At 43.6% G+C, this 15419-nt stretch overlaps 1 protein-coding gene across 3 annotated transcripts in view; it reads left to right on the plus strand.

Moving 5' to 3' along the window:
• The window catches only part of adamts17 (ADAM metallopeptidase with thrombospondin type 1 motif, 17), a 244039-nt gene that overhangs the window by 5568 nt on the left and 223052 nt on the right, over positions 1-15419 (plus strand). For all 3 annotated transcript variants that reach the window (XM_039598209.1, XM_039598238.1, XM_039598269.1), the window contains exon 3: positions 13644-13815. In XM_039598209.1, the coding sequence (XP_039454143.1) occupies positions 13644-13815 (172 nt within the window). The remainder of the gene's footprint in view (positions 1-13643; positions 13816-15419) is intronic.

Genomic DNA, 15419 nt, shown 5'->3' on the forward strand with positions numbered 1-15419 from the left:
CTGTGAAAACCACAAACATGTTTCTGTTTACATTTTCACAACTTGAAATGCAAATATAAATTGTCAATTTTAAAATTACAGAACAATTAGGCGTCACAATAAGATCCAAAAAATAGTTTCTGTGCATTACAAGACAGGGTTTGTATTGCAATCTGCTGTTGGTCACTTTTTGGCTAGCAACTGTGAAATTCCCTAGTGCCCTTTTTGTTCTGACTTCACACTAATTAACATAAGACAAGACACTATATACTCCAAACACACTAAATGTCACAAATCTCTCACATCTCAAAACTCTCTCGCTGCCGTCACTCCCAAAACTGCCAAAAATGCCACGTGTTACCATATAATATTTTTAATTGGTTGAAATTTGTAATTTTTTTTACACCAATAGGAAAGAAATGTCATGGATTTTTTTTCGTTTCACTGTCCTTAGAAAATGCCATTTTTACTGTATCTTGCCACACTAAACGTGATATTTATTTCTCTTGTTTTACATGACCTATCAACACAATTTAAAAACTGGTGTGTATATAGTTTCAACTCTGCACTTTCAGCACAAGTTGAAATGGAAACTTAGTGTGGGTGCATCTTGTTGCTATGTCATCTTGAATGGGTCATATGATTTGGGTGCGTCCGTTGATCCCAGAGGGTAAATCTAGTTGAATCATGCTCCGATAGCTTTCAGAGGCACTCTTTTGGGTGAGGTTGGTCAGAGGGCTGGTCAGCTCCATGAAATTTGGGATGAACCTACAGAAGTAATTAGCCAGCCCCAAGAACTGCTGCATCTCATTTTTTTTGGTCTTGGGATGAGAACAGGATGCAACAGCTGGAGTCTTCTCCATCTGCATCTGCACACTACTTTGGGTTGGTGGTGAATCCCTGCAGCACTGCGGCATCTCGCTGCATATGCTTTGCCCAGGTGTCACTGTGGATCATGGCATCATCCAGGCACACGGCAGCATGTTGATGCAGCACCCTCTCCGTGAGACACTAGACAGAATTGGTATAAACCAGGGGTGGAGAAAGCAAATTTTTTTGTAGACTTTGGAGTCAAGGGAATCTGCTACTAGCCAATGGTCAAGCAAAAAAATACAATGGCAAGGTGATTAATACAGTGATTTAGTACAACTTCATGTATATCTGTTTGATAAAGCTTAAGTTGGATCATATACACATTTGACTTGCTGTGCCACTAATGAAGAGGAAAACATTTTAGTAATGGGTATCTGAGTCTGGGTCAACAAGACTGAAGGTATCTTGCTGCTCAACAGAGCTTCTGTGTGATTTACACAAGAATGCTGGTCTAGTGTATATAAAGACTGCATCAAGCTCAAAGCCAATGAGAACTGAGAAGAGAACTGAGAAGGAATCTTAAAAAGGAATCTTAAAAAGGAATCTTAAAAAGTTATATCGGCAGTGGAATTGAAATCGCTAATTTCGTATCGATTTCCATCTATAACTCCAAGGCCGTCTCCTCGACAATAACCTCTTCCCGGCAGTGCTGGCTGTGGAAATTGCTGAGGTCTAATCTGGGTATGGTGGCCTTGGTTGTTTTGAGGTATGCTACAGCACCAATGGCCTTGGTTGAAGCATCTGAGAAGATACAACTCTGCTCCAGTGAGTAGAACATTGTTCAGAGCGATGCCGTTGTTTTGTGCGAGTCAAAAACTACTCTGATCTGGTCTGGCTTTCTCGGTTGATAGATCAAGTGTTGGTAAATACCAGCACTCTGTGGAGGTGGAAGCTCTGCATGGTTGTCAAATACTGCATTAAAGCAACAAACTGCTCTTTCTTGCTTGGGTTGTGCTCTAGGGTTCATCTAAGAGAAGAAAGAGAAGGCACAGCTTGCTCTCGATTGTTTGGCAGAGGTGGCTTTGGAGATCAAAAGAAGCGTCAAAACTCTGTCCCTCAGCCTCCAACCTTCAGATGGAGCCCCTCGACAGCAGCCTAACAGTAGCAAAGGAGCTCAACAGCTGTTAGAGACCACCCCTCCCTAGCACCTCCTGCCCCCCACCTCCACCCTACCCGGTACACTTCTCCTCTCCCTCCATGAGGTGAAGAGAAGCCTGAGAGCGGTGAACCCCAGGAGAGCTGCCAGCCCCTACAGCATCCCAGTGGTTGTGGTCGAAGCCTGCGTGCACCAACTGGCAGTGATCCTCACCAGCCTGTTCAACCTGTCTGACTCATGCCACTGTTCCCACCTGTCTGAAGGCCTCCACCATCATTCCCATCCCACAAAAGACTGCAATAGACAGCTTCAATGATTACAGACTACTATAGCCCTCATGTCTGTAGTCATGAAGTGTTTTGAGCAGATATGTGTCAGCACACCAGAGACTGCCTACCACCCTCTCTTGACACCAATTTGCTCTGTAAGCAAATTTGTGGGTGCTTACAGAGCAAATTGGTCCACAGAGGATGGCATCACCATCACCATCTGGAGAAAAGGAAGAGCTACGTGAGAATGCTATTCATGGACTACAGCTCACAGTGTAGCTGTGCGGATGGGGATGCGGAGGGGAGGAGGCACAGTCCATTTATCAGTCTGACAGCTTGTGCAAGGTAATGATCAGATTATTACCTGAAGACTAAAGCTATAAGCATAAATCCTTTCTTAAAAAAATGAGCCACGAACTAACTAAAAGTGAAACACGAACGAACAACTCACAAACACTGTGTAAAATACCCAGAACCATGACATTATGTCTACCTTTTTAAGCTTTGTTCTGGCATGTTCTTCACTACAGAAATGGCAAAGAAAATGTTGGTTTTGCTTATTGAGATGCAGCTAGACATTTTCATTAAAACTGGATTTGGTGATTATTTTTATGATTAGAAAATGAATGTATTCATATTGTAGACAGTGGTACTGGCTAATAGCACCACTTTAGCTCTCTCTATCATCAGTTCTTTTATTAAAAAAATTCTAAATACTGATATGTGATTCTAATTGAGGATCATATAATCAGACTTATTTGGGTATTTATTCAAACTGGTTTTGGATTGATCAGGTTTTAGTTTATATTTTTTGATATTGCTCTATCAAAGCCAGAGATCTTGACTCCAATGCCAAAAACTTTAATTTTGTCTAGTTTAGTTTAATATGCTCGGTTTGGTCATTTGCTAGCTAATCAGAAACATCCAAACTTTCATGTATGGCATAGCCACTCACTTATATACTGGTAAGATGAACATGAGGCAGAAGGTAGGTAATTAAAGTGCTACAAATTGAAAAATGACATGTAGTGACAAAGAAAGGGAATTGAGAACCGGTTCTTGTAGAAAACCAATTCCCAGTAGTCCAATTCTTTGGTATTGTTAGTCTGCCTGCTTGTCGATCCCACTTATCAGTTCTTGCACCTGCACAGCAATCAGCTGATTTCAGTTCGTGTGTCAGAGGAGAAAAATAGCAACGCAGTCAAGAGCATGGAAACACAAAAGGACGAGATAAATGGTAAAGTGGAAAACTGCATCCAGGACAGAAACAACCTCATTATGCTGCTAACACAACTTCGGTTTTTTGGAAGCATCTGCCAAGACAGCATGCTAATGGTAAGCTAGCCAAGAACCCAGAGCGAAAGCTGAGTGCAAGCCAAGAGCCAGATCCTTAAGTTCAACAGGTAACAAGCAGATGAGCAGTCAGGCTGCAGCCTCTCTTTCTACCTGTTCATGTTTCTGATCGATTTTTTGTGCTGGTTTTCATCTTTGCTTTGTGCGGTCAGCTTTGTATTCTACTAAGAGAAAGATCTTAGAGATGGCTGTCCTCATTAGGAATTTGTGTTGGTGTGTGGGGTTGTAGCCTCGGGTTTATATTGTTAAACGCTGATCATGATACAGTGTGTTTTAGCTGTTTTACAGAGTAGCGTGAAAGATTAGATTAGATTAGATGAAACTTTATTAATCCCTCGGGTGGGTTCCTCCGGGAAATTCAGTTTCCAATAGCACAGCTCCGACAGAAGTTACAGAATGTGAGCAGAAATATACCATATATACACATATATAAATACAGAGTATACAAAAGGGATAAATAGAATAAATAGGAATAAGAATACAAGGGAATTGCACATCTCAAGTATTGTGAGTCTATTGCACCGTTGGATATTAACAAAATGTATTGCACAGTGAAATGGCACTACAGCTTAGTTGTTCCCCCCTCCTTTGTCCTCCTGTTTCCCCTCCCTCTCCCCTCCAGAGAGGAGTTAAACAGTCTGATGGCGTGTGGGACAAAGGAGTTTTTAAGTCTGTTGGTTCTTGTCTTTGGGAGAAGCAACCTGTCACTGAACAGACTCCTCTGGTTATTTATGGCCGTGTGCAGAGGATGCCCAGCATTGTCCATAATATCCAGCAGTTTCTTTAATGTCCTTTTCTCTGCCACTGACACCAGGGTGTCCAGCTTCATGCCAACCACAGAGCCAGCCTTCCTGATCAGTTTTTCCAGCCTGGATGAGTCCTTCTTTGCTGTGCTGCTCCCCCAGCACACCACAGCATAGAAAAGTACTCCAGCAACCACCGACTGGTAAAACATCCTCAGGAGCTTCCTGCAGATGTTAAAAGACCTCAGCCTCCTGAGGAAATACAGTCTGCTTTGGCCTTTTTTATACAGGTGCTGAGTGTTGCATGACCAGTCCACCTCCTCTCCCTCTATCTGAACCGGCAGTGGACCTGCTCTGGACCTCCCGAAGTCCACAACCAGTTCCTTGGTCTTTGAGGTGTTGAGTTGCAGGTGGTTTGTTTGACTCCATGTGACAAAGTTCCTCACCAGACTTCTATACTCCTCTTCCTGATCATCCCAGATACACCCCATGATGGCTGTGTCGTCTGCAAACTTCTGAATATGGCATAATTCAGAGTTGTAGCAGAAGTCAGAGGTGTACAGGGTGAAGAGAAGCGGGGACAGCACAGTTCCCTGTGGTGCTCCTGTGCTGCTGACCACAGTGTCAGACGTGATGTCCTTCAGCCTGACGTACTGTGGTCTGTCGGTGAGGTAGTTTGAGATGCAAGCGACCGGGCATGGGTCCACCTGCATCCTGTTTAGTTTTTCCTGAAGCAGACAGGGCCGAATAGTATTGAAGGCATTTGAAAAGTCAAGAAACAGGATCCTGACCATGGCTTTTCCTTTGTCCAGGTGTGAGTGGGCTCTATGTAGGAGGTACAGGATGGCATCCTCCACTCCGACATCCGCCTTGTATGCGAACTGTAGTGGGTCCTGGGCATGTTGTACCTGTGGTCGGAGGAGGTTGAGGAGGAGCCGCTCTAGAGTCTTCATAAGATTTGACATCAGTGCCACCGGTTGGAAGTCATTCAGCTCATTGGGACAGTTCTTTTTGGGGACCCGGACGATGCAGGATGTCTTCCATAAGGCGGGCACTCTCCCCAGTCGCAGACTGAGATTGAAGATTGGTTGTAGCAGCTCCCCAAGTTCAGTAATGTAACGTAATGTAACGAGTAGTATAAAGCATTACTGTTTCCTTGGAGTAATTAAATAATGCACTGCATTACTTTTAAGGAAAGTGTTCTGTGTAATTTTTGCAATCATGACTTTTTTGAGTAACGACTCCAACACAAAAAACATGCACAAACATTTAACCCACAGATATAGGGTGTTGATGTCATTAGACCACACCCCTTGTCATTACAGAGATGCACATCACCTAATATGCTTAATTGGTAGTAGGCTTTCGAGCCTATACAGCTTGGAATAAGACAACATGCATGAAGAGGATGATGTGGACAAAATACTCATTTGCCTAATAATTCTGCACTCCCTGTATATATCAAGTTTTATCCAGATTGATTAATGTGTCTAGCACGAGTTAGGGAACAGACATGCATACAAATGCTGCGAGCATTGTAGTAAGATTAATTTGTACCCATGTAAGTTAAACTGATGAACAACTTGTGACTGAATGACAGAAGTTTTATTTCTTTATTAATTGTGAATTTTTTTTCAAGGTCTGTTTGCCCATTTACAATAGGCATAGGCTGCTGGGGGCTTTCTATGATGCATTGAGGTTTTTCTTCACTCATCTCTTTTTACTCTCTGTGTGTTTATACACCACATTGATAAATAGTGAATAAAGGCAATCCCTTCCTCTCTGCCAAAACATAATGTTTTTTCCCGTCTCCCTCCACTCAACCCCAGTCACCTGCAGCAGAGGGTCTTTACCTTACAATATAAAGCACCTACAGGCATCTATTGATGTGATTTGGTGCTATATAAATAAAATTGAATTTTGTTATGATGTGTTTTGATGTTTGTTTTTGATCTAGCAGTTACCTGATCCAGAATGATCTTTGCCTATGGGAGACAATACAGTGATCTCATTTTGTTTATGTGGCATATGGCCTCTGTGTCTTGTCCTGCTGGAGTTTTTATCCTTTTGGGAGTTTGTTATCAAGTGCTTGGTTATAGGAAATCATTAGCTCTCTCTCTCTCTTTTGTTTAGTGGCTATACCTTGGTCCGTGTGACTTGAGATCACTGTTTTTGTTATTTGACATTTTTGAGAGCAAATTCTCATGTACATGGACAAGTGGTCAAGATGTAGGTGTGCATGGTTGCTATCCATCATTCTTCACTGTACACTGTAAATAGTATCTTAAAGCTGTGTTAGTTAAACCTTACCTTTGGCATCGGGTAACTCTATAGATATTAGACAAAACAACTGGATTTTACCATATAAATAAACTGTATTTCAGTGTAATAATGTATAAAAAACATGGGAAAGAGCAGTAGTTCTAAAATTTGATATTCTCACAGTTACAGTATAACTTAACCAAACCCATTTCTCACTTGCTTTCGCTGTGCAGCACTTGATAGGTTAAATCAAACTTTCATGAATCAAAAATATTGAAACTCTCAGAATAGAGAAAGTTTTAAAGTACCACACATCCCTCCAAATACAGCTATCTTTACATACTTTGCATAGTTTTGATATATTTACTCTCCAGTAACTATGACTGGTATCATATTCATATGTTGATGGAGCTGTAGAAATCCTTTAATCCATCCTCCAGACCACATTCTGCTGGCTAACATCATTTGTTAGTCCTGAGGTTCAGCTGGGAGTGGAATGTCTGCACAAACGCTGGAACAGGCTGAGCTGTATTTTATGGCATACCACACCATTATAGTCAGAGGAGGCCTGTTTATAGTAAATGCAGAGTATAATTGTCCATTGTGTTTATACTATACTAAACCTTATTCTGTTTTACTGATATGAAGCCATTCAAAAAAGAAAATAAAACTGTCAAATGCTTCTTGAAAAAATATGTAAGACTTCAAATTAAACAGGATTGCTCTGTGTAGGAGGCTATCCAATGTAGTTAGCTAGGCTATTAAATTTGAATTTCTATTGTATACAAGTAGCACCAAATCAGGTGATCAAGAATTCAAGGTTACTATTAATTAGGGATGGGAATAGTCCAATTCATTGGAATCGTTAGTCTGCCTGCCCATCGATCCCGCTTATCGGTTCTTGCACTCTCGCTATGATCAGCTGATTGCAGTTTGTGTGTTGGCGGAGGAAAATGATGGCACAGTTTACAGCGTGGATATAGACATTACTTTTATTTTTATTGGATAAAAGCATGAGACCATGAGAGATGGTAAAGTGGAGACTGCTCCAGGACAGAAACAGCTGCATTATGCTGCTAACACAACTTCAGCTTTTCGCAAGCACCTGCAGAGGCAGCATGTTAACGCTAAGCTAGCCAATAATGGTCTTAATGTGCCTCATGACAAGCCTCTCGAAGCACTTCATCATGATGGGTGTCAGTGCAGTGGGACGGTAGTCGTTGAGGCAGGACACCAGAGACTCCTTTGACACAGGAACGATCATGGTGGCCTTGGTTGAAGATGTCAGTGAGGAAATCTGCCAGCTGCTCTGAGCACTCTACCATGGATGTAATCTGGATCAGCAGCCTTCCGTTTGTTAACTCTGCGAAGAGTTTTTCTCCCATCAGCTGAGGTCAGTCACATAACCTGATCATTGTGAGGAGGGGTAGTCTTCCTCACCATTATGTTGTTCTGAGCGTCAAATGGGGCATAGAAGTTGTGCCCTGGAAGTGGCCGTGGTTCGACAGTTTTGACCCTTGCTGTTCACAGAGCCGCCTTGTCAACTGCTCTGTACGCATGGTCTTGAGTCTTTAGCAGCTCACCCACCTCTGCAGTCATCCACAGTTTCTGGTTGGAGTGTATTGTGATAGTCTGGAAGATAGTGACATCATCAATGCCCTTGTTGATGTGTCTGGTCACCGATGATGTGTACACCTCCAAGTTGGTGTGGTTGGTTTGTTGCAGCTTCCCTGAACATGTGTGTCAGTGTGCTCAAAACAGTCCTGAAGTGCAGAGAGAGCTCCTGTAGGCCAGGTTCTCACCTGTCTCAGAACCAGTCTGCAGCATCTGATGAGCGGTCTGTATGCCAGAATTAGCATAACAGACAAGTGGTCTGATTGTCTATAACCATTCCATATTGATGTAGATACACAATCCACCACCGCGAGTCTTACCGCACAGAGCTGCATTTCGGTTGGCACGAAATGAGGTGGGACCGTGTAGCTGAATGGTGGTGTCCGGAACTGAGCCATGTTTCTGTAAAAACAAAAATGCAGCAGTCCGTAAATTCCCACTGTGTAGTCTGCTGGAGTTGGATGGCCACTGAGTAGATGGCGCCGGTGAGGTCGGCTGCCGTGCTGGATGCTCTGCCCCAACTTTTCCACTTTTTGCGGTTTTTCGTCACTTTTTGCTATATCTGCCATAATCTTGCATGGGCATCATGCAAAACACACAAATTCGCTACAGTAGAGACACTCTGGTCTCTATTGGTCTACAATACACGAACATTTCACCATGTTTAACTCCTGACCCAACCTGGCCAAAGGAGATCCTGAGAGAGAACAAAGAACGCGACCCTAAGCGACGGCCTCGAGGGAAACAAGCCGGGATCAGGAACAGGCTACGGGCTTGCGTACACCGCGCACCCATGCCCAGTATCCTGCTAGCCAATGTTCAATCCATCGAGAACAAGCTTGATGACCTCAGAGGCCGAATTAAGTTCCAGAGAGACATTCGGGACTGCAACCTCCTCTGCTTCACCGAGACTTGGCTGAACCCAGCGATACCAGACCACGCCGTGCAGCCGGTTCTTTTCGTTTTACCGCATGGACAGGACAATGGAGTCGGGGAAGAAAAGAGGTGGTGGAGTGTCTTTGATGGTGAACAACAGATGGCGCGACAGCACAAACATCTCTCCCCTCACACGCTCTTGCTCGCCCAATCTGGAACTTTTGATCGTTAAATGTCGCCCTTTCTATCTCCCTCGGGAATTCACTGCGGTCATTGCCTGCACTGTTTACATTCCGCCTCACGCGGACTCGGACACTGCCTTATGTGAGCTACATGAGGCTCTCACACATCAACAAACACTTCACCAAGATGCCGCACTCATTGTTATGGGAGATTTTAACAGAGTAAATCTCAAACGGACATTTCACAACCTTCACCAGCACATCAACTGCCCCACCCGGGGCACTAGGAGATTAGACCACTGCTACATCCCGTTCAAGAACTGTTACAAGGCTCAGCCCCTGCCGGCATTTGGAAAATCGGACCATACCGCCATCTTCCTCATGCCTGCTTACAAACAAAGGCTAAAGCAGCAACCACCAATCAGGAGGGAGGTCGCTCGCTGGATGGACCAATCAGTGACCGCGCTGCAGGACACACTGGATGACGCAGACTGGGACATGTTTCGGCGCAGCTCTGATGACATCAACGTTTACGGAAGTGGTTGTGGGATTTATCGGGAAACTAGCGGACGACACAGCAGAAAGAACTATCATCCGAACGTTTCCCAACCAGAAGCCGTGGGTGGATAAAAACATCCGCGACGCTCTGAGATCACGCACCGCTGCCTACAATGAAGGGCTCGTCTCCGGTAATATGGACCTATACAAGGCTGCGTCTTACAACGTGCAACGCGGTCAGAAAGGCAAAGCGGAGCTACGGGGAAAAACTAGAGTCACAGCTACGACAGTGCGACTCTAGGAGCCTGTGGAAAGGACTGCGGACAATAATGGACTATAAACGACCAGCTTCTTCAATGATGAATGCCGACGCTTCACTGGCTGATGAGCTGAACACGTTTTATGCTCGCTTTGACGCCGTAACAATTAAAACAATAAACGGCTGCGCACGCTCGGAGTGGAGACAATGCATTCATCATCACAGAGCATGCCGTGAGGAACACCTTCAGGAGGGTGAACACCAGAAAGTCAGCAGGACCAGATGCAATCCCTGGCCGGGTCCTGAGAGCCTGCGCTGACCAGCTAGCACCGGTGTTCACGGAGATCTTCAACCTCTCCCTGGCCCAAGCAGTGGTTCCCACGTGCTCATTGTCGCTGTTCCAAAGAAACAACAGCCCGCTTGCCACAATGATTACCGTCCAGTAGCACTGACTTCAATTGTAATGAAGTGTTTTGAAAGACTGATGAGAGATCACATCACTTCTTCACTTCCTGGCACCATCGACTCACTTCAGTTTGCTTACCGGACTAATCGTTCCACAGATGATGCCATATCTCACCTGCTCCACACATCCCTGAGTCACCTGGACACTGGCAGAGGGAATTATGTTAGGATGCTGTTCGTGGCCTACAGTTCAGCATTCAACACAATAATTCCCTCTAAGCTTTTCACCAAGTTGACGGATCTAGGACTCAGGTCATCACTGTGTCAGTGGATCCTCAACTTCCTCACAGACAGACCCCAATCAGTCAGGGTGGGAAAACAAGTCTCCCCCTCCATCTCACTCAGCACTGGAATGCCTCAGGGCTGTGTTTTAAGCCCCCTGCTGTACTCACTGTACACTTATGACTGTGCAGCCACATCAGACACCACCTCCATTGTCAAGTTTGCTGACGACACTGTTGTTGTGGGCCTGATCTCCGACAACATCGAGACGGCCTACCTGGAGGAGATTAGGAACCTGGAGACCTGGTGCCAGGAGAATAACCTCCTCCTAAACGTCAGCAAGACTAAGGAGCTGATCGTGGACTTCACTACAAAGCAGGCAAGGAATTACAAGCCCCTCATCATCAGTGGCACGCCAGTGGAGAGAGTGGACAGTTTCCGATACCTGGGTGTCCACATCACTCAGGACCTGTCATGGTCCTGTCAGATCAACACCCTGGTTAAGAAAGCCCGTCAGCGTTTCTTCTTCCTCAGAAGACTTAAAGACTTCCATCTGCCACTGAAGGTGCTCAAGAACTTTTACTCCTGCACCATCGAGAGCGGCCTGACGGGAAACATCTGCACCTGGTTTGGGAACAGCACCAAGCAGGACAGACGAGATCTGCAAAGAGTGGTGCGCTCGGCCGAATGCATCATTCAATCAGAGCTCCCTCACCTGCTGTCCATCTACACCAAGCGGTGCAAGACCAAAGCTAGGAAGATTATGATGGACCTCTCCCATCCCAACAATGGACTCTTCTCACTGTTGAGGTCTGGGAAGCGCTTCCGCTCCCTTAAGGCCAAAACAGAGAGAATGAGGAGGAGCTTCTTCCCCCAGGCTATTCGGGCCCTGAACCAGGTGTAGAACTGGACTCTCACACACATCACATCACCACACGCACTCTGGTTTTTCTTCATGCACACTTCCTATAATTTATCATCTTTCTGCTATTTGCACATTTTTACTGTAAATTTCTAAGTTAAATCTGTAAATTTTGTAATAACCTGTAAATATTACATACTGTAAAACCACTGTCATTTAATGGTCGGGCATTGCACAGCTTCAAGCATTTCACCTCATGTCATACTGTGTATGGTTGTGTGTGTGTGTGACAAATAAAATTTGAATTTGAATTTGAATTTGATGTAGTCCAGTTGATTGTCTAGTGCAGGGGTCCCCAATCCCAGTCCACGAGGGCCGGTGTCCCTGCAGGTTTTAGATCTCACCCTGGGTCAACACACCTGAATCACATGATTAGTTCATTACCAGGCCTCTGGAAAACTTCAAGACATGTTGAGAAGGTAATTTAGCCATTTAAATCAGCTGTGGTGGATCAAGGACACACCTAAAACCTACAGGGACACCGGCCCTCGTGGACTGGGATTGGGGACCCCTGGTCTAGTGAGCAAGCGTTTGAGAGCAGGATGGATGGGAGAGCCAACTGGCTTGGATTTGCTCTTAGCCTAGCACAGACCCCAGCACATTTGCTGCGCTTCCGTTTCCTCACACATCGCTTTCGGCGACCCATCCATCGGCCACTGGCATAAAGTGATGCCAAGGACTGGATGTCTGGTTTCCGTAGCAACCTAACGACACGCAGCGCTTCTGGTCCTGGTCAATTTTTGTGTGATTTGTGTTTGCTGTAGGTAAACACGAACAACCCTTGTTCTGGTGTCCATGTGGCTCAGAAGTCATGATGAAAAGGTGATTAAAAAGCCAATTAGTTAAACCACAGGAATTTCTTAAAGACATAATTACCTTCAAGGCCTCTAATAAGAAATAATTTTGTCTTATTAATGAGCAATAACAAATATTCAAAAGAGAAGAATCAGTTTTCAGAATGAACTGCTCATTGGTAGGGATGGGAAGATCATTTGTGGATGTAGGCTTCCCCGCATCCTTCTGTCTCTTCATATAATCCCAGACACACTCGATGATGTTGAGATCAGGGCTCTGTGGGGGCCATACCATCCTTCCCAGTACTTCTTGTTTTTCTTTATGCTGAAGATAGTTCTTAATGACTTTGGCTGTACGTTTGGGTTTGCTGTCCTGCTGCAGAATACATTTGGGGCCAATAAGTAATCATTTATATTTCTGAAAGCATTCTTTCCTTACAGCACCTGCCTAAAACTTTTGCACACTACTGTAGATGGAATAGAAAAGCACGAACTAAACAGTCATGAATGTGGTATAGTCCGGGAAAACGGAAATAGACAGGCCATTCACAGTGATCTGTTGTTTTTCCCAAGCAAGCGGCAGGATATTTGCACATTCTTGGAGGTAGTGGAGTTGGGCAATGATGATCCGTGGTGGAGCCCCCTGTTTGGGAGCCTGTAGAAGTGATCTGTGTGCCCTGTCCAGCAGCGGTGCCCCTTTCAAGCCGTGTGTCCCGGGAACCCTCATTATCCTGATGTTTGTCCTTCTTGATCTGGCCTCTAAATTTTCACACTTGTTCTCCAGAGAAACAGCCACATCTGCCAGGTGTCTTTTTGCGTTCATCATCATTGGACTTTTTTGAATCACACTTAATCTGGCCCCAATCCAAGGTGTTAACAAACTTTTTTGTATGTGGGAAAAAATTGTAGTTAAACAGAATTAACATTACAGCAAAATGTTAACTCTTCTCAGAAATTACTTAAAAAGTACAAGCAAATACCTTGCAATTATTTTAACATTCCAAAATTTTACATTATTTTTATTCTGTATTTATTTTTAAAAATGTAGAAATAATAGAGCTCTCTCAAATGTGGTACTTTGTTATATCTTCACTATGTGGGAATTATTGGTTGTAATAATAAACAATGTCAATTTACAATAAATATAACTTTTAAAATCATGCTTTTTTTTTTTTGCTCCAGGACCAGATTTCCCAACGCAGTCGTAATAATTTCAAGTTGTATATTTCTTGACAGATGGGGTTTATCCAGATGGGGGAGGAGAGCCTGTTTATCCAGCCTGCTGTTGTACATGACCCATCCCAGTCATTCTCCGGTCTTAAACACCAGCTTTTGCGGCAATCACATTCAGCCAAGATCAAATCTGGTCTAGATTTTAAGCGGTCCAACTACTGTGGGGCTGTACAAGGTGAGTGACACATCGAGATTGAATAGCGGAGGACATATGGTATAGTGACACTGACAGTAGAAGTGTTTTAGAATGATAGTTCAGCAGCTTGGATGAAATGGACAAGATGATTGGTCACGGTTAAAATTATTTGTAAAAATGAAAAATGGTAAAGATGCATTCATGTGTATGTGTGTTTTTCCACAGGTACAGCACTGTTTAAATGTACATTCTGTGAGAACACTCTAAAGCAATGACAAAAGCTAACTTTTTGAGTTTGAAATTTGTGGTAATTTGCAATTGGGGGAAAAAAAAAATCGATTCACCAGAAAAGACCAAGAAATTGCAAGTGATGAAATTATAGCAATGAGAAGTCCTTTTTAGAGAAATATGTGTAATAGCACTCAAACCACTTTAGCCAACATGCTCCATTTACTCAAATGAGTCAATCCATACAAGCACGTTGCCTAAATGCTTTCTATGTAAACATCCACACACATTCACATTCACAGAGTGGAAAGCAGTGCAAATAAGTGCAAACACAGCTTCTCGCTACACTCATCCTTTAATGGATGTCAGTGTAAAGTGTTTCTGTCAGATTTAACCTGAGAACCTGAATTTTGTGTAATTACCATACAAAACTTAACATAAGTATAAGTAAGTATAAAAAAAAGTCTTTTTCATAGTTTTTTTTTTTTTTTTTTTTGGAACTATTAAACTGTTTAGTCATGTGTCATCCCAAGGTAGGTCTCCCCGACAGAATTTGTTTCCCCTGCGTCACGAGCATTCGCTGGGCATGGAGTGCGGGTTAGGACTGGGCGATATGACCCAAAATTCATATCTTGATATTTTTTAGCTGGAAGGCGATATACGACATATATCTCGATATTTTTTTAAAGCCATAAAGTAATTACAAAAAGAGAGTTCTTAGTCAAAGCTGTGTCCCAGATGTCACACGGGCACTTTTGTTAACATACAGCATCGATGTACATGAAAAAAACTACTCAAAAATAAATAATTAGCATTTATTAAATAATGATGCTCTATAAATAAAAGAAAACAATGTTGTTTTTGTGCATAACAAAAAGCTCACAATTGTGAAGTTAAAATGTAAACTAAAAGATGCTGAGCATAATAACATAGACAGATTTCACAGCTGCTCTGTTCCCAACTTCTACTGCGTGACTGAGAGCCTGGAGTTTGAAATCCTCTTTGTAACCACGTCGGTGAACAGGTGCAATTTATGGTCCTTATACACACACAATACAGTAATATTACGTTGAAGCACAGTACATATCACTCCGCTAGGCTCCTCGGTAGCCGTAATGCTCCGACAATCCATCAAGCGGTGCAGCTCCGTAGCTTACCAAAGTCGTACTAAAACATTTTTTGACAGATTGCTGAGCGCTGTGTATCACATAAAATCGGTTCGCGGTCATCAAGCACAACCAGAATTCATACATAAGGCGCACTGTCAACTTTTGAGAAAATGAAAGGATTTTAGGGGCTGCACGGCATTAGCGTGGTTAGCTCGTTAACACGCTGACGCCGTCCAGCCCCACGCATGGGGCGATGCGCAGTAACTCGTTAACGGAGATTTGCCATGTCCATCTTGTCGTTGCCTG

This window comes from Oreochromis aureus, linkage group 1 (genome assembly GCF_013358895.1).
Source record: "Oreochromis aureus strain Israel breed Guangdong linkage group 1, ZZ_aureus, whole genome shotgun sequence".
Taxonomy (NCBI): domain Eukaryota; kingdom Metazoa; phylum Chordata; class Actinopteri; order Cichliformes; family Cichlidae; genus Oreochromis; species Oreochromis aureus.